Source organism: Eretmochelys imbricata, chromosome 11 (genome assembly GCF_965152235.1).
Source record: "Eretmochelys imbricata isolate rEreImb1 chromosome 11, rEreImb1.hap1, whole genome shotgun sequence".
NCBI lineage: Eukaryota > Metazoa > Chordata > Testudines > Cheloniidae > Eretmochelys > Eretmochelys imbricata.
The window spans coordinates 44,160,295-44,180,911 of NC_135582.1; the positions used below are offsets into that span (position 1 = coordinate 44,160,295).

Consider the following 20,617-nt stretch of genomic DNA (forward strand, 5'->3'; position numbering starts at 1 on the left):
CAAACCCACAGTAGTCTTTGCTTAAAGAGCACTCAGGATTTTTTGGCCAGTCTCATTATTTTTGATTGCTTGAGTTTAGCAAGAATGGTTTGCGTTCTGGGTTACTATGCTAGCTCAGTCTGTGTGTGTATGGGGGGAGGGGGGGTTTAGACCCATAGACAACCTCTAAGGGGACACAGGATTGGAAGTAACACTGCAAGGTGGAGTGAGCAACACCAGCAGCAAGAGGAGAGCTGCCTCTATACACTCTTCCAGTAATATACATGTGTTATGTTATTATTGAGCTTGTGCCACTATCATCATTCCAAGGACTCTGCCAACTTGTGCTAAACCACAAGAAAGACCATGAGGTCATGCAACAGCATCCCCCTGGCCTTTCACTTTTTTGGTATCTATATATAAAAGGAGTCTGGAACATTAAAAACAATCACAAAATCCATAAAGAAGTTGACTTTATGAGGATTTAGATTATGGTGCCAACAACAAGAAGTTGGTATTTTGCATTTTATGAAAAGTGCTGAATGACAAATGTTTAGTATGACACGTGACTCAAGTATAGTTAAAAACCTGAATCTGTGCAAAGATTACCTTCAAAAGGTTAATGCACCAGCACCACTTTACAATCAGACTAAATAAAAAATGGATTTTCCCTCCCAAAGATGCAGAATAACTGGTAACAGATAAGTACAGGTCTGAACAGTTGTCACTGTAAAGGAATAGTATAGATGTATTTCAAAATTCAGATGATGTATTTTGTATATTTACCACTATGATCTGAGTCCCATCCGTAAGCATTGGTGTATAATTAAACAATATTCCTTATTTGCCCCAATTATTTATTTCTTTGTAAGTCATACTTTCAAATTCTACAGTAATTTAGGTATTTAATAGAGCAATAAGTCCCAAGTAGTGAATGCATTTGGCAGCTGTAATGTAAGTGATCAGCGTGCTACAGTTTTCTATGAAGTTATGAATTAACAGCAGTGACAAATGATGTTTATTGACTGAAGAGTCAGGAAATGTACAACATAGTAATTGAACAAGCATTGTAAATCTTCCAGAATTTCTGGACTGAAAACTTTGTAATGTAGACAAAGTTTTAATTAAATGGATTAAAAATACCTATAATTACAATAATTTGTTTAATAAGTAATTCTCAAAGGACAAAATAATGGTGTAAACATGGAATGTTGATTTTTAAAGAAAAAGTTTAAGCTAAATTTTAAAGGACAGTTGCCATCAGTGTTCCCTCTAATTTTTGACAGGCCGTGTGCGCAAAAAAATTCTTCTGTGCACATTGTTGTGCTTCTGTGCAAATTTTTGTGTGCATGGTGTTTCGCCGTGTGCGCGGTGTTTCGCCGTGTGCGCAGGGTTTAGGATCTGTGTGTGCACGCACACATGCACAGCTTAGAGGGAACAGTGCTTGTGATAAACAAAGGGGGGAGAGGGATAGATCCCTTTAATGGACACCCAGCCATCCAGAAGCTATAAAATCCGTCTTAGTAGCTGATCTCTAATTGCTCTACCTGTAAAGGGTTGAAAAGTCTCACTGCTGTACATAGGTAAAAGGAAATGAGTGGGCACCTGGCCAAAAAAGCTAGAACTTTTAAAATTTGAAACAAGACTCCCTTTTTGTCTATCTGTGTTGTTCTCCCAGGGAGAGGCTAGGGTGACCTCAAAATGAGACAGCAAATGTGAAAAATCGGGACAGGGGGTGGGGGTAATAGGAGCCTATATAAGAAAAAGTCCCAAAAATCAGGACTGTCCCTATAAAACTGGGACATCTGGTCACCCTAGGAGAGGCAATTATGCTATAAGAAGCTTGGGCCAGCTATGAAAAATCATCAGCATCATACCTAGAAACTACTCATTTAAAATCCCAGACGTGTAAGTAGATCAGGAAATATATAGGAAGGCGCAATTAGGTTTATCCCTTTTATTAGTTATGGCTTGTAGATTCCTCTAGGCAAACCCTAGAGGTTTTTCTTTTGCTTGTAACCTTTAAAGCTGGACCTCAAGAAAGCTATTCTTAGTGCTTAATTCTTATGGTTGCTCTTTTAAAATCTAGCAGTAGCCTGAGTTCCCAGATGTATTTTCTTTCTTTATTTTTAAATCAATAAAATTTACCTTTTTTAAGAAGAGAATTGGATTTGTGTGTCTTAAGAGGTTTGTGCACGTTGTTTAATTAGCTGGTGGCAACAGCTGATTCTCCCCCCCCCCCCGCAGCTCTTCCTGGGAATGGGGATGGTGGTGAAAGGGCTTGAGGATACCCCACGGAAAGAATTCCCAAGTGCACCGTCCTGGGCTCTCAAAGGGGTTCTGCACTTGGGTGGTAACAGCATCTACCAATCCCAGGTCAGAGAAAAGCTGTAACCTTGGGAGTTTAATACAAGCCTGGAGTGGCCAGTATTAATTTTTAGAATCCTTGCAGGCCCTCACCTTCTGTATGTGAAGTGCCAGAGTGGGGAATTAGCCTTGACAGCACTTCTGCAGTTTAAATGCACTAAGCTTAGTTTTTAAAAATGGTATCCGTGTGATACAGGGAGAGAATAAGGGGAGTCCATAATGGTGGGGAGGATGGGCAGGAAAGAATAAACAATATCTAATATGAATGAGTGTTTGTAGGGGGTGGAGTTTAACAAGCACATTGGCCTCTTGACATTTCTCTACAGTAGTGAAACAAAACACTGCAGCTTTGTGCTACAGCATCAGAACTAGAAAGTGAAACTAACCAGACTAGTTTCATTAAGCCTAGCAAAGTGCAAAAAAATAAACAAAAAGCATTAGTGTTAGACTTGAGATTTTTACATTAAAGGTGACAGTACCTCTTTAAAAAGGCAGTTAAAATTTATATGAAGTGTAAGTCAAGTTAACACATAAAACGTTACACTGGTGCAGACTGCACTGCCGACTTCTCTTGTCAGTGTAGTTAATCCACTACCCCAAGAGGTGGTAGGTATGTCGGCAGGAGCACCTCTTCTGCCAACATAGCGCTCTCTACATGGGGGGTGTGTGTGTGTGTGTGTTTGTGTGTGTGTGATGGTGGGGGGGGGAGGATGTGTGTTTCGATCGGTATAATTACGTTGCTCGGGGGGTGTGGATTTTTCATGCTCCTGAGCAACGCAGTTATACAAATATAGGTCTGTAGTGTAGACCTGGCCTTAGTAATGCTGACAATGTTGTATACTGCATTTCAAGTTAATAATTATATAGCTTGTTTATATGATGGCTCATCTTTGTAAAAAAAGTGAAAGTTTGTAAGTTAGTGAATAACCTATTTAGGGGAAGTAAACATGAATGGTGTGCAGTTAAAAAAAAAGATTTCACAAATTATTAAGACAAATCAAAATAATATACTTTATCAACGTGTATACTAAAGTAAAGCTTTTATTTTAAATGTAAAGCAAATAAAAATATATAAGAAAAGTGGCAAACATTATTCAATTTATATTTATAAAAATGTCTGAAGTCATATAATCTGTTGCAAGACCAATTGTATTTAGCCAGCTAAAATCATATATATATATATTTATTTCATATAAATCTATGAATATAACAGATGAGATAGAACAGTATATAAATAAGATGTCTTTAAATATTTACACTCATACAGAAACTAGCCAAAGTGGTGCTATAAAGAAGGAAATATTGACTGTTAGAAAAAGGAGATTACACATTTTGCATACATATGCATTAGAGTTTTTTAACTTGTGTATTTAATATACTAGTTATTAACTTTAGATATATATTTGCATAGAATCACTTTAAAATATAACAATTCTGCATTTCACATCACAGTAAAAGCTATTAGAATAAAAATACCAGCTCTGTCAAAGCCAGTTAGCTTCCTTGCCTGTCAAAATTTAGTCTCTGGCTTCTTGCTTTTAGGAACAAGGAAGATGCTGCCATCTTTTGTTTGCTGCAGTGAGTATTCACTGGGAGAGTAAGGCTTTCCATTTTCATCATGTAGCATGCTGAAGACCTCAAGATACAAGTTGGTAAGCTGCTTTTTCATTAGACGGATGCTTTTGTCATTCTCTCCTTTTTCTTTAAGCAATTTCTCTTTTTCATCCTTTAAACGACCCAAGTCTTGCTCCAGTTCCACTATGTTTTCCAGTTTCCTTTTACGGCAGTTTTGAGCAGCCACTTTATTCTTGCCTCTCCTGCGTATATCTCGAATAAGTGCAAGCTGGGCCTCATTGAACTGCTCCTTAGACATCATTTCATTGAAGTCATCCACAGGAAGGTTGATGATTTTTTCTACAGAGAAAGGGATATGCAGAGCTTTTGCTCTTTGCTCATCTCTTGTGAAATGAGCTTCAAGGTAGCGTGAAGGTTTATCTCTTGTAAATGGAGCTTTGGGGTGGCCTGGACTAGCAGGTAGTTCTCTCTTTGGTGTATTTACACATTGCAGATCAGACTTTTGAGTGCTTGGCCCCAGGGAAGGAGAGACTGGATCATGGAACTGCAATGAATACATTTGAGCATTGCTCTGTTGCAGACTTCCAGGAGCACTCTCCATTTCTTCCATTTCAGAATCACTGTATCCAAAAGCTGTATCTCCAAAGACAGATGATTCAACAGAATGTTCAGGTGATGCAGTACTGGAATGTGCGTTCAATGAAATACCAGAGTCAGAATCATTACATTCTGGTGCATTTCCTTGATGGTCACCATTAAAAGCTTTACACAGTGAGAAATCAGAAATATCAATAGGTTCATATGGAATTTCAGCAAATGACTCACTGACAACATGTGGTGCTGCTGTGTCACCATTCACCTTTGGATCAACGAAGGTGGAGTAGAAATCTTCAGAAAAGTTGGAGCTTAAACATGAAGTGGTATCTAAAGAGTCCAGTCCCAGCTGACTGAGGTCTTCTGGTGGTAGGATGCTAGAAAAGGAATCCTCAAAAGTGTTGAGGAAATCTGAATTGCAATTAACAGTAATGGATGATGAGCTGTAGAAGTTACTGTGAATCTCTGATGGCTTGGTTTCTGGGTTTGCAATAGTGGTTACTTCAGCCAGGTTATCATTTTCAATGTTAAGACACTATATGAAGAAATGTTACAAAGAGAAGTTTATCAATAATAAATTCACAAAATATTTTGATATCTATATCCACAAATTTAATATTGCCCTTCTGAGATCAATACACAGTACACATAAAATGGCCATTAAAGCATTGCTATATAATTTGGGTGGTCATAGCACTGCCCACTGCTGTGCTTATTTTATTACAAAGGGTCAGTCTCTGGGGACTGCAAGTCCTAGCAGAGGATGAATCTTTTTGTTCTCAGCAGAGTCACCAGGTAGATAATATAGCATTCTGGCACCTGTAGTGTCCCAAAATCATACCAATAAACCAAAATAAAGACTTGCTGCAATATGCTCCCATTATATGGAAGCTAGATGCATCCCTCCTGCTCTGGTAAATTGCCAATATGGATCCTGGTGCTGCCGAATCTGAATACGCCTTAAGCAACACTATAATACAAATAGATTTAATATTAATACAGCAACTTAAAGTCACAGCATACGATTTACTGAATGATATTAGCAAACAACTATCCCTTAAATGTCAAACTATGGAAAAGATTTTTACGAGATCTTTGGTCTTTTAGGTGGTACTCAATGAAGCAGCTGTTTGGTGCAGAGAAATTTAATTTACTATGTAATAAACAGTACTAACATGGGGCTTTACAAACATTAATTCAACCCACATACTTTTAGTTAAGCTGGTTAACATTAGTGTAAGTGTTGAAGACTATTATTTTGATGGGCTTTATTGGCTACAAAAACAACATTCTTTCCAACAGGGTAGCAATCTTAACATTTATGGAAGGAAGCTGGTATCAAAGTATGCCTTCTGTCCTTTCAGAATTAGGCAATTACAAAAATAATTCTGGTCCTCTTAAAGAGGGCCACACACGGATCGTTTAAACACAAATAAAAATCATACCTAAACTAGGATTTACCAGATACGAGATCTTTTGGGTTTTTCTTTACTCATTAAACTAATCCTTTAAAGGGGATACCCTCAATTTAAATCTCTGTCTTCTCCCAGAAAATTTGTTCAACTTCAGAATTATAATAGTGACATTTAAGGGTTTTTTCTTTTTTTGGTTTACTTTTTGTATTGTCAGTTTCATTGTTGCCCCTGTATAGTCACTCAATTCCCTGTTTTGGTTGTGTGGGTCTTTCACACAAACAAAAGGGAAGATTGGGGGGGAAAAAAAAAAAAAAACCACACCAAAAAAAACCAACCACCACAGAAAAATTAATTGTGAAAAACACAAAAATTAGCAAAAGGAAGATAGGGTCAGAGCAGATGTAGTACCTGATGTTACTTTCTAACTAAGTTTTGTTAAATGGACTTGCTTTCACATTGACAGTGTCCTTTTAAGCATTCCTTTGATCAGTTTGCAATCCAAAAAAACAGCAGCTTTGTGCTTATGAAAAACATTAAAATAAATAATGAAAAATAAACTAGTCTAATTTTACAGTCCAATTTGGGTGAAGTTCAAGTAAAAACACAGCAGAGGTGATTAAATAAATAAGCTAGTCTCTGAAATGTTCAGATTAGTAAAAGAGCAAATTGATTTTTAGCTTGACATATTCACCGCATGTACAGCACCTAACAGAGTTTGACTGCAACTGAAATACAAATAATGTTTTCATAGAACAAGCAGCCATAATTAGTCTCGAATATACCAATACTATTCTTTTAAAAGCTTTTTTCTCCCACAGTGGAAGGTAAATGCAAAATCTAAATAAAAGCAACTTCAAAGTTTCTAATTGCAAAGACAATCAAGAAATGCCAAGTTATAACCCCCACCGCATATGCAATATTCTGTTTTGTATTTTATATATACTGTAACATAATAATGTAAATAATATAAAGTTAAACATTATACCACAAATACTTTTAGAGTAGTATCTGGGGATAGACTAATGGTTGCTGTAGGAACCATAATTTAGAGGTTCCTCACATTTGTGCAGGTAAAATTTCAAACATGACAGTGCAGTAACAGGTTTCTGTATTTAACACAGAGCCAGCTCAAGTATCAGTAAAAATAGAAACATTATGGCCAGGAAGACAGAATATAATTTTCACACAGTATTAGGTAAATAACCCTCTTCTCTTGAAGTCTCCCCTCTTACACTGCTTTTGATTAATTATAGTTTAGATGCTCAATGTATTTCTTATTAAAGCAAACACTAATTTACAAAAACTCTGCAGCTACTAGCCTGATGGGCTTGTTACCATTCCTTAAGAATGACTGCACTGTTATTGTTCTGAATTCTTTGGAGACGTTGTCCCAGAATACTCTGCCATTCTTTCAGCTGCTGCTTACATTAACCCTTACCTGTAGTTCTGGAATGGACAGTAATTCTTCCCAGACTTGCTCTATGTTTTGCATATTATCTACTTCAGCAACAGAAGATTGAAGGACTGATGATTCAGGTGGCTGAGTCTGATTAGTAGTAATGAAGATTGTGTCGCTATCTACATGAGCAGGTACCAACACTTGAAATGCAGCCGAAGAAACCTGGAATTTTATAAATATACATAACTTGGTAAGGCATCAAGCAAAAGTCATTCTTGGTGCTCTCTGTATTATTCCCATATATCAGATCCACACGTGTCCCCTTGAAAGAGTATTAGATACATATAAATCACTGTATTTTGCCTAATATAGTACAATAATGTGAAAATATTCCATTAAAAGACTCATCATAATAACAGAAGTAAAAAAACACAAAACTTGAGAATAAAGTTGTGCAAGAGCAGATGTGTTATCATTGCCTCCCCCCCGCAAAACCCCTCCAACTATACTAAGCATTAGGTTGATATTTTACCTCATCATCATCTACATACGAGAATGTTTCTGCCAAAAGCTGCATGCAGTCATCAAAGGACAAGGCATCTGCTTCTGGTTTTGAAATATGCGTAGTCTACATAGGAAAGATATGGAAAAAATGTATTAAGTTTATTTTTGGATGACTGTGAAGATTCCTCCCTCTACAAATACAAACTAAGTTTAGGTAACCAGCAGTTTTATCATCTTATTCACAAGGAGGAATAATGAAGACACATATACATGATATATATCAGCATAAGAGAAAAAAATACTGTTTTTTACCTTTGAAAAATTGGTTGGCATGCCTGTGTTGTCTGACTCAATGTGCTGGGCAGGCTGAATGGGAATAAATTCACCTGTTTCTTCATCCAGCTGCAGCTGAGCCAGTAAAGCTTTTTCTTGCTCTTTTTGGAGCTGTTCTTGTCTCTCCTTTTCAAGTTTCTTCTGCTTTTCGAGTTCATATTCCTTCTGTCTTTGACTAAAATCAAAAACTTCACGTCTTGCCCCAAGGTCTATATCTTGCCTCCAAAGAATGTCAATCAAGTTCATGTCCTGTGGATAGGAAAGATGATAATTTTTTAAAAGGACAGATGCCTCTACAGCAAAATTTGTTTAAAATGTTAAAGCATAGTAATTCTGTACTAAACAGTTAACCTTGTGTAACTATCTGAGGTTTTCAGGCCTACCAAATCACCTAAGCAAAATGTATGTTTATTTCTAATTCCAAGCATAGATTTTGTTCTCTTTCTAAAACAGCTCCCAGTTTTATATAAAAAACGTGAATAGGCTGTTTTCTCATTGTAGTAAGCACATGTGCTTGCATGCACACACACACAAAAAATGTTTCCTCATAAAGCACATCAATAATCAACACATTATAGTTGGTTACTGTAATGCATACAATTTGTGAGATGTGGTCATTTGTCAGCCAGCCAGAAGGGCATAAAGAAATCCTTCCTACTTAATTAGCTATTAGAAAGCATGAAGATAGAGGAAGAATTAAGAGACATGTGACTTAATATCAGCTGGGTGAATTGCTTCTGTATGTATTGCATAAAATTTCAAAGTTGACTAAAAATATATTGTAAGATGTTGAGTAATGACAATTAATCACTATCTATATATTGTAAAATATAAGTTAAAAAAAAAGTTCTGTTCCTTCATACTATTAAAAATGAATATTTATTAGAGGCTACAGAATTTCAAAGTCACCAATCTTACTACCATTGTACCTGGAGGAATTTTCACTAAACACACAATTATTAATAATAATTATTACAGATTTGTAGTTTAAAGGTTAAACCAGGTCAACCATACCAAAAGTGTTCCAGAGATGGATTAGCACAGTTTGTATAAATTAGTAGGTGCCAAATCTGACAATTGTGGTTCTGGCTCATCACTTAATAGAGAGAGCTTATAAAGAGGCAACAACCTTTGAAGTCAGAATCCCCATATATATTTAATTTGGAAAGTGCAACTCTGTGATGTCTCAGGATATAACTAAAGTAAGTTCCACCATTTAGAAAATGCCACTTGATCAATGAATTTTGTTTGGTTATATACTTTCCCTTTTTAGTTAATGAAAATTATATCAATATGCATTTTCTAGTGTTCAAATATTCAGAATTTTTAGAGGCTGAAATTTTGGGTATATTTTAGTGTGAACAAAATCAAACATCCCAAGAGATCATCAACCAAGAAATTAATTAAGATGATGGAACATAGTTTATGGACATATAGTGCTAATGTCTGTGATATAATAAAAAAAAAAAAGACTAATTTATGAATGGAAAAGATAAGGCAACTGTGTGCTTCAGGAAAAAAAAAAAAAGGAGTAAACTACACTTCAATAGTAGACACATGCAAACTCACTGCTTAGTCCTGAGCATTTGCATTACGTTAATACAACAGTAATATTACACCAACATTCACTTAATTAAATCAAAATTGTTCCAGTTCACATAGCAATCCCAGAACTTGGGATAATTTACCTTGCCAAAATAGTAAACCAATAACTTTTCTTAACTTTATAAACTAGCTTCAACTAGGGCACAAGTTTAAGGCCAACATTTTAATGAAAGTCCATTTTGAACCACAGATAAGTTCAATAATCTTTGATTTCTTCACTGAAATCTTCTCTGTACCATTAGTAGCAATACTTAGGGTTAGAAGGAATTATGATTTCTAACGATTATTAAGGAACTGATTGTTTTTAATTAATTGGTATATTTAGGATACCTGCTTGTAATACAGAATATATGCATTACTACATATTTACATACGTATTTGATATACCTAACTGTGAGAGACTAAATTCTGCTTTATGGCCAGCAGTGAAGAAGCTGAAATTAGAGTGGCTGTCCAAGACAGTGGTTTGGTCTCTTCAGATTGGCAGGGTAAACCTAACTAAATTGTGCAGTAAATGAAGATACTGTAATATGGTATGGCTTCATTAAGGGCCAGTAGTTTAGCAGCTGCTCATCCTCTTTTCTTGTAGCAGATTTGAAACTCCTTTTTAGTGTCAGAGCATTTGCAATATGTTCTGGACAAACCTGCAGGATCTGGATTTTAGGGCACGTTTCTGAATTATTGATTTACAAGGCACCATGACAATTTGTGACTCAAAACATTTTTCATGATGTGTGGGCATGAGATAAATCAACAGAGCTCTATTTCTCCCTGGTCTCCAACAGACTAGGCCATTGGAACTACAGAACTGTTTATCAGTTTCAGTTTAAATTTCAACAAAACTGATCAGAAAAAGAGAATGTGGGAGGTACACTTTGTTCTCTTTAGAGGAGAAACCCATAGCTTAAATATGAAAATGCATCTCCTAAAGTAGTGGTTTTCAACTTTTCTTCATTTGAGGACCCCCAAAACATTTCAAATAGAGGTGTGGACCCCTTTGGAAATTCAACCTGTGGTCCGCGGTCCCCTACCATAGAAGTCTTAAACTGAAAAGCAACTGAACAGAATTCAGCTATAAATGTTGCACATGCTTGGCAGCAGGAGAAAGGGTGCTAAACTGTGGGCTTCTATGGTAACATCACTTCCAGGTTCTGACCTGTAGGTGGGGGTATTCACATAGTTTTGATTGATCAGAAAAATAGAATGCCTTTTCTGGGATCTGAAACTTTATTTTCATATTTATTTTCACCTTTCATGGACTTCTTAGACATAGTCTGCAGACCCCCAGGGGTCCATGGACCACAAGTTGAAAACCACTGTCCTAAAGCCATCAGCCAAGCCACTTCAGGCTGTGGGCTTCTAATCTCAAAATAAGCGGTGCTGATCTGGATCAGTACTTGGGTGGGAGACCTCCAAATAAACTCCAGCTGCTCAAAGAAGCAGTTTAGGCATCTCAGTAAGCAATCTTCTGAATCATTTAGAAGGAATGCAGGATCATAATAATAGAGGTTCAGTTGTGCTGTCTTTTGGACAAGTAAGTTAGAGTGCTGACCATCTGAGGTCACTAAGCATCTCCCACTTTTCATAAGAGGATGGTTAGTCCCAGTGTCCTGACTGCATTCCAAAACTGTTAGTTACACTCTGCACATCTGAATTCTCTCTATCTAAAACTGTTGTGCAGCATTGCTATATTTTGTTACACAGTTGCTGTGTTCCCCTCAGGAGGTGACTGCTTTTTTTCAGAAAATACTTTACTTACACAAGCTGCACCTATCCTAAAAAGTGCTTGAGGTGTTTCAATAGACAAAATTAATTCTACGTAGTCTATAAAAGAAAAGGGCTTTGGAGTTCACTGGAACGATGAAGTGAGCTGTTAGCTCACGAAAGCTTATGCTCAAATAAATTGGTTGGTCTCTAAGGTGCCACAAGTACTCCTTTTCTTTTTGCGAATACAGACTAACACGGCTGTTACTCTGAAACCTGTCATAAAACTTTAACACTAGTAAAAATTCAAGCAAATTTGGTTCCTGGGGGAGGGTCATGTTCTACTCAAGATATTATTTTAGATGTCAAATTTCCACTAGCAAGATATTTAAATATGCTATATGTATTTTAACATTGTAAGCCAATAATTTGATAATGGCAATAATACTCAACAAAATGTACAGAATTTTGTGCATTATTCCAAAGCATCAGGTCAAAATATAGGAAACCCTTAACAGTCTACTCTGAAGTGGTTTGATTAAAACTATTTTAATATACGTATCTGACTCTTAACAGTTATTTTCTAATTAACATATATTTTCTACAAATGTGTGTGTGTGATATGTTAAGCCAGAAAGGTTCAAGTGGAAGTGCTGATGGGAACAGCAGGTGCACACTAATGTCCAAACTAAATTAAATGCATTAAGAATTCCATATCAGATTTATAAATGATACGTGTACACACACGTCACTGCTCCTTTTCAGAGCCCTGCTTACCACATCCTTAATACAGAAGGCATTTACTGTAAGGGCTCTAATGGTTCGCCATGTGACTTACTTCACAAGTGGCCGTTTGTTCTCTCCTCAGTTGTGTAAGCTCTTGCATCATATCAGAGGAAATAATTGTTTGGGCAAAAGCTAAAAAGAGGAATGCCGAAGGAAGAAGCTGGGCCATCTCAGTATTCGGAAAATAATCTGTTATCTGAACTAGTTTTTCCATCAGGGATATTTTTCCCTAGTTTAGGCTAATAGTTCAATCCTGCTCTCATTGAAGTCAAGGGCAAAACTCCCACTGATTTTAAGGGTGCAGGATTAGGTCTTTTAAAAAAAATATAAAAAGTAAATTCCCACACCTAAAAAAATATGTTTTAATGGAAAATACAAAGCATTAGGTTATTGAATGTGTATGTCACATCCCTCAGTATCATAGTCCAAGTATTTCATGCTTCAAATGGAGCGGTGTGTGCACAGTACCTTTGAAAATAAGGCTAACAATGATTTTGGGGGATTTTTCTTTACCTATGTATAAATGGAGGAAGAACCACCTCTCCAATCAGACATGGATCTGCTTTTCTCTCCCGTGGTCCATGCAGCAAATGTTGCCTTCTGCTCAGTGTTTGCTTTTTTGTTCATTTAGTGATAGGTTGTTCCAGAGTCTTTTCCAAACCACGCTGCTAACTACTACAGCTTTAGTCTTGTAAAGGCAGTTTTAATAAGATAAACATAAAATGTTAAACAGTTCACATTAAGCCACCATCTGGCCCCCAGTGGAAATTTTCATGTTTTAGATTTACATATCAGCATTTGCCATCTGCGTAGTCTGTTATACATTTTATGTGAAACTCTGGATTGCAAAGTTTGGCTATAAACTCTTATTGCTTTTAAGCAAACATATTTGCAATAGGGTAAACAAAGGAGAGGGATTCTAAATATATATCCATGTTGTATTTGTTATTTTCATGGACTAGCAAGTTTTTGTGGTCAAAACAGTAATTTTAAAAACTGCTCATTGTGTTGGATTTGAGGTTTTTAATTCAATTTTTGGAGCACAAGACATTTACAGGTAGAGATGATAAAATTCAAACATCTGATGGCATAAGTGTCGCCCTGGAAAACAATCCACCATCCCAAATGGAATTTTCACAAACCATTATTATCTAATCCCTTCTGAAAGGGCACATTAATGCTGTTATTTTAAGTAGAGTCACATCCTTTGACAAAGAACCCTACACAAATTGGAACAGCTTTAGCAACAGAGATCCCAAATGGAATGTTAATAGAAGCGATATAGCAAAGAATGATGGGATGTCACATGTGGGGGAAAAAAAAAAAAAGTCAAGATAAAATTTCACATACACACAAATAAGTAAAGGTTGGAGCAACGGATGAAGGGATGGTTTACAGAGGTTATGAATTCAGCAGAGGGAAGGCAGCCCCAGCTTTGGCAGCATTCAAATAAGGGGAGAGAAGTGATGCTCCCTTCAACAGGAGAGGAGTGGGAAAAGCAGCTTAGGCATTGCTAGTTGTTTTTCAGGAAGTGAGAGGAGTGGACAGGGAGCATCTAGAGCTGCAGCTGTGTTCACAAGAGAGGAAGGGAAGTGAGAACAGAGTAGGTTCTGAGCTACTACTCCACATACTAGGCGGGAGGAAGAGCACAGGGCCAAGTGCAAGAGAAGGAGCTGGAAGCCTTTTGCTTATTCAGAAAAGGGGAACAGGAGGGGTAACAACAGCAGTGGCTGAGCCCCAGCCCACCACACTTTGCAGGGCAGGACTGATTTGTTTGGGCACTGTGGGAACCACACTGTCAAGTCTCATGATTTTATCACAAGACTCAATATTTGGTTGTTTGGTTTTATTTTTAAAATACTTAGACCCTGGAATCTTATGATTAGGATAAATTCTCATCTTTTGTTAAAAACGCATTTCTAGCCCTCATGGTTACAGAGAAAAGCTTGAAAAAATGACCCCGGACAACCCCAAAGGCCCAGAAAGCAGATAAAGAAAATGTTAAGTTAATTTAAAAAAAAAAAAATCTTGATTTTTAAGACCATCTCATAATTTTTGGGAGCCTGACTCATGATTTTTAAACATTTGAGGTTGGCAATAGTGGAGGTGGAGGGAAAGAGGATTGTTTGATGGTGGTGAAAAATGACACAAAAATGTAATTGGGCACAAGAATTGACTGGGAGAGCAGAAGTAATTTATTTTTGGAAGAATGAAGAGGTGGCAGAGTCAATGAAACAGGCATGGATTTGGGGGCATAGCAGTTCAAGTAATCTGATTTCAGACCACATGAAGAATAAGTAGAGCAAGCTGTGCCTCATGAACAGTAGGGAGGCCAAACCCCGACCCAGCCCAGCCATTATGGACCTGGCTGCTGGCCCACATTGTGAGCCAAGACATAACACCGGGTAAGTGGGGATATTGGTGTCGGTTGGGAGGTCAGAGGCCTCTCCTCTCTGTCAGTCATAACTTGTCTTAATGACCCAATTATTGAAGATGATTTGACTGAGGATGAATCAACACCCTTTGACCATTGCCTGCATAGACTTCTGGATCACCTTTTATTCCTTCTGGACTCCACTGTGTCTGTCACTGCCAGTACATCCTCTCAAAAAATAATTTTAAGCATGGGGGGTGGGGAGGGTGAAATATTACATGAGAGGGGTCCCCCAGTGTGCCTGAACCACCCCTGGTTTTACAGAAAGGATGTTCCTCTTTATCTCCATTAGGTAAATTCCATTCTCTGTCCAGGTGGCTATTCCTACTGCAATATTGGCCACAGGTCCCAACACATACTTCATCACCAGTCCAGAGAGTGGAGATAGGCTCATCCCTTCACATTTCAATGTTTGTTTAGAAACAAACTTAAGTTTGACATTGGGAGAGAAAAATCTTTTATTCCACAGTTTGTCAAGTTACCACTGTTATCTAGACACTTATTTAAGCTTGTGCCAGCTAAAACAGCTATAATCTGATGCACTGAATCTAGAACCTCCCAGATACCATCATGCACCTGTGAATGTAGGCTCATACTATTTGTATAAGTATAATGACTATATTCAACACACTGTAGCTCTTGTTGTACACCAGTATGTTCTAATATAAATACACAGTTACCAGTATGCTCTGTTATAAACACAAAGTTATCTTGTCTGGATTGCCCAGTGTTAAATAAAATTTGCTAGGAATGTTATCTTGGGCTATTCTAAATATGCATGGGAGGAGAAAGACATATTGATTAGTTGATTTTATCCTTTGGGTGAAATACTCCACTAAAATCCTCCCTATCAACATCACTACTCCAGGAATATCAATTTTAAAAAGTGAATGATTAATATATTTTGTCTGAAATTAATCTTCCTGGAACAGTTTCAACTCATTCAAGGTGTGTGTGGGAGAACTGTACTCACTTGCTCCTCACAATTTGATACTCTTCCCCAACAACAACATACAATAGTCTCTATCATGCCCAACAATATAGAGGGATCCTCATAGGTTTCCATATTTACAAAACAAAAGCACTAGAAACAAGCAACATTTCACACAGACCCCAAAAGGAGGTAGGGCAGTGTGATGGACAGGGTTAAGGAGAGCTGGAGAACTGAGTTAGTGCTTCTGGATGATGAGCTAAAATCAATTTAGGATGAGACACAGCTGGGGAGAAGCTGGAGAGCTACTATAAAGGAGGGGCTTCAGGAAGCCTGGGGGAGAACAGACCATGGGATCCTCTCTTCAAAAGAAGCTCTGGCAAAAGATCAGGAAAGACATGGAGCATGCTCCAGTCTGATTAAAAGATCTGGACTTCCTGAGAGACCCCAGGAGGTGTTCAAGAGAGGAATGGAAGGTCAAGCACAGGAATGCAGAATTTGGTGTAACTTTATAACTTCACCTGGGATTTTTTTAAGAGGACTCCAGAGGGATCCCTCCAACCTCCTGAACTGAAATGGGTGACCCTAGAGAAGCTGTGGATTCCGGTACACAGTGGCTTGAGGAAGATGTGGAGAAAGGCCTGCTGACAGGCTGAGGTGGAAGGAAGCCCAGGGAAATAGCAAGAGGTGGGTCTAAATAGACAGACCTTGCCTGCTCACTATTAGGTTCTTGGGTTGGAACCCAGAGAAGAGGGAGAGCCTGGGTTTCCCTAGCTGCCACCGGGGAAGGTGGCATGAAAACCCCTGATATAAGGGGATAAAGTCTTTTGAAAGTCCTGACATTAGTTTAAGTACCATAGGGTCCACAGTTCAAAGCCTAAAACACGTAAGGTCATGGGGCTGGTTTTGGTGGGACTTCATTGCTCCAGAGGGGGAAGAGACTTTAAAGTGATCTGGCTGGAGGGCCGAGGTTTCGTCTACACCTAAAACTTAGTTGACCTAGCTACATCGCTCAGGGTTGTGAAAAACTTCATACCTTGTGCAACATAGGTCACTAACCAGCACTGTAGATTATTCCTGAGGGCATCCTGTGCCAAAAATTTAAACATTCTGCACCAAAAAATTAAAAATTAAGAATATTTTAATTCTGCAAAATTCTACAAATTTTATTTGTCAAATAAATGTGGAGGCTCCAGCATGGCACTGGGGAGCACAGACTGCTAGCTGCCCACGGGTGGGAGATAACTGTGCAGCTCCTCCTCCACCCCACAGAACACGGACTCAGCAGTGAGGCTGCACACAACCCTGACACAGCACAAGGACTGGGCCTGCCCCAGAAACACCCCAGTGCCTCGCCCCTCCGTGGCAGGTGCACCAGGTGTGGGCAGGCAGTATCCTAGTGTGGGGATCCAGGTGTCAGTTGAGAGGGTTCTGGGTGCAGGTGGATCAGTGGGGGATCCAGGTGCGGATCTGGATGCATAGGGGCTTGGTGGGGGATTCTGAGTGCAACGGTAATGGGACTCTGCTGGGGGGTGAAGATGGTTGAGGCTAAGTAGGGGATCCGGGTGTGGGGAGGATAGAGCTTGGAAGGAGGGTCTGGGTGTGGGGTCCAGATGCTGGGAGAGTGGGGCTCAAGTGCGGTGGGGATCCAGGTGCAGCTGGTTGGGGTGTGGGGGGTGGCTTGTTGGGGTGGTGCAGGTGGAGTGGGGCTCATTGGGGGGGATTCAGAGTGCGGCGGATGAGGCTTGATGAGAGGATCTGGGAATGAGGGGGTCTGGACACATGGGGAATGGGCAGGCAGATGGGGGAGCAGCTCTCTGTATAGGGATCCCTTCCCCTGCAGCTGAAGAGAGATGGGTGCAGGAAGTGTGTGGGGCGGTGGGTGGGGGGAGGGAGGAAGGGAGGAGTGTGCAGAGCTTCCTGCAGCTCGGGGAGAAATCTGGGGGTGGGTCTGACATGGCCCTGGATGCCATGCAGGGGAAGAGGAAGTCCCGCCCTCCCCAGCCCAGCCAGGACTAGCAGCTGAGCCCAGTGCAGGGTAGGAGCCACCAACAGGGTCTTCCCCAGTCCTGTTCCCTACCCCGCAGTGATTTACCTCCCTGCCAGCTGCCCTGGGCACCTAAAACATATTGCTGGGGAAGGTCGCATGACTGCTCTCGTGGCTTTCCTTTGCTTCCCCGTCAGAAAGTAATTTTTCTCTGGGGAAGCAAAGAAATCTGTGGGGGATATACATTCTGCACATGTGCAGTAGCGCAGAACTCCCCCAGGAGTAGTAGATGCAGCTAAGTCAATGGAGGCATTCTTCCATCAGCCTAGCTACTGCCTCTTGAGGAGATGGATTTACCACAGTGATGGAAAAACCCCTTCTGTCACTGTGAGGAAGTTGTGGCTGGAGCAGCATTTGGCAAGAGGAGAGCCTGCTGTGCCATGCCCAGCCACTAGCTGGCTGTCATTTTACTGACATGTCTCCCAAAACTTAAAGAATGTAAAATGTGTAAGACTGACCACAAAGAATAGCCATTCTAGGATGATAAAGCAATCTGATGTGCAGGTCCAGTTTCATTCTTGTACTAATAGCTGCAGACACCTAATGCCAACCACAAGACAGGACCACAGTCAGTAAGCAAGAAAGGGACAAAACGGGTGCTTCCTTTCTCCTCTTTCTCACAGATATATTTTAAACACAGTACTACATTGTAGTCGCCATCTTTCTTGTGTGCAAAATAGATACAAATTCCCATTTCATTGTTGCTCCTTAAAAACTGCTTGCATGCCTGGAGCGGAGTATATTGCCTCATTAGCACTCTTTGCTAGAAAGTAGTGTAATTATATGATTGTCATTATTGTCTGCTAAGGCTGTTCAGAACACCCAGAGTTAGATCCATAGAGGGATTTAGGCACCTAACTGCCATTTTAAGTGCCCATGTCCAAAATTCAGATCCCCAACACACCCCACCAGCTGCTGTCTACGCTGTAGACATTTGCATTTCCACTCAGCGTTACATACTAGTTTAAAAGGTTTATTTCTCATACCAGTTGTTGCACTTCCTGAGAACCATACAAGAATTAAATACAGTTGGTGAAGCTAATGCTTACATGTAGGGAAATTTGAGTTTCTCCAGATTTTTTGAGCAGATTCCTTGGCATTTTGCTATAATGATTCTTATCAAGCACATTCTGAATATTTGTCTTCATAAGTTTAGTGAATTTGTATCTAGTAATAGTTTTTAAATAGACTTCTGTTCTACCAAGTCCTACCATATAGCATGGAATTTCAAAGAGCCAAGCAAAATGACAATTCCTAGAATTATCTTCCCACAACACCTTCTAATCAATCCAGAGGGGAAAAAATATCAGCCCCTCTCATTTCTGCGCCTTGAAGGATGCTGACATACCCCTACTTTACTAGTAGAATAAACAGTGATTGCAATTATCTGATTTTTCAAAGGTCAGTCCTAGCATTCATTGCCATAATTGTCTCATGCTGTCAACTTCCCCCTTTCTACCCCTTAACTTCTAGGCCAAAGGAAGCCATTGGGAGTCTTGATTTAGTCTGTGAGTAAACGCGGACTTCCCCCTTGAACAAATCCAGGTTAAGTGTCCTACTCCTGGCTGGTCACCACTGCCTCCAAATTCTTGAAACTACTGTCCTAAATCACAAAGTCCCAAGTTGATTTCCAGGCGATCAGTAACCAAATTATATACAGTCCTACACATTTTCACTTCCTTAGAGTTTCAATGTAAGGCAGGAGATGGTGATCATACTTCATCTTTAAATCTTAATTATATTGCTTATTCAGGTTAATCTGAGATCCACCCACTATGCACAAAAATTATTCATATCCCCGTAACTAGTCCAAAAAAACCTTCTCTGGTCTCTATTTTCATAAAAGAATTGGGCCTTGTCCACAATCCTCCTAATGTAGCTGTATCTTATATTGGCATACAAGTGCTTCTGCCTTAAGCTATACCAGCAAAAGTGCTTTTATGCCAGTATAAGTATATATGCACAAGGGCTTATACCAGCATAGCTATGTTGGTATAAGTTTTAAATCTAGAGCAGGCCTTAGTGAATTAACATTATTTCCAAACAATATCAACACTGAGTCCAGCCTCCTTTTGGTCAAATATAGATCTTTGGTCAAATTATACACATATACATGCACATTTATATGTGTACACATATACACAAACAAATCTAACGTTCAAATACATTTTTAAAAACTGAAGCCAAATTCAGAATCCCTCTTTCAGCTAAACAAAACAGTGTCTTGTTTTTTCTATACTGTGTTTTATTGGCAGTATTACAACATGATTCTGTCAACTAGCTGACAGAACTAGTGTATATAGAGTTACACTAGATTACACAAGCTGCCTAAGGAAATTGGGTGGGTCAGGCAAAAGGATCTGTTAAGGAGTGGGTTGGGCTTCATTAGTTTTTACATGTTTGGTACAGCAACAAAAATCTGCACTGCTGCAACAGCAAGTGGACTGAGCGGTTCTGTTGTAGCTCCCTTTTGTAACTGCTGTCTAATCACTATATACAGTACACAGCTCCATTTTGAAAGGTGTTTGAATAGCAGCCGTCTCAGTGGGAGACCTACTGTACTTCAGGAAAGCAAGTATTAATACAGTTTTCTTTCCAAGTTAAACTCAGTACAAGCCTACATTATACTAAATTCAATAAATGCCAACTTTATTTAGGTACATAAAAACTTAGGTACATAAGAAGCAGACAACCACCATTAAAACACACATTTTAATTCACCAGCATCTAAAGAATTGCTGCTATCTCAACCATAGCTACACAGAAGCACTTGTTTGTATGTCAATCCATTTTAGACACTGAATCTACATTACTTGGAAAATAATTACCTGTTAAATTATGTCTTCTAACTATCCTGCTATACCTAGCCATGCACGTACTACGTGTGGACAGTGCCACAAACTACAGACTGATTTATGTAGGAGGGTTTTTATGATAATGGTGC

The 20,617-nt window shown here is 39.0% G+C and overlaps 1 protein-coding gene across 2 annotated transcripts in view; it reads right to left on the reverse strand.

Annotated features, from left to right (window-relative positions):
* Positions 1-3,371: 3,371 nt before the first annotated feature.
* Positions 3,372-20,617, reverse strand: part of NFE2L2 (NFE2 like bZIP transcription factor 2) — a 42,184-nt gene continuing 24,938 nt past the window's right edge. Inside the window, exons 2-6 of one of the 2 annotated variants that reach the window (XM_077829881.1) lie at positions 12,775-12,949; positions 8,146-8,415; positions 7,862-7,957; positions 7,369-7,551; positions 3,372-5,050 (exon numbers count right to left, since the gene is read on the reverse strand). In XM_077829881.1, the coding sequence (XP_077686007.1) occupies positions 3,857-5,050; positions 7,369-7,551; positions 7,862-7,957; positions 8,146-8,412 (1,740 nt within the window). In that variant the 5' untranslated portion in view covers positions 8,413-8,415; positions 12,775-12,949 and the 3' untranslated portion in view covers positions 3,372-3,856. The remainder of the gene's footprint in view (positions 5,051-7,368; positions 7,552-7,861; positions 7,958-8,145; positions 8,416-12,774; positions 12,950-20,617) is intronic. The other variant, XM_077829879.1, reaches the window with a different exon arrangement.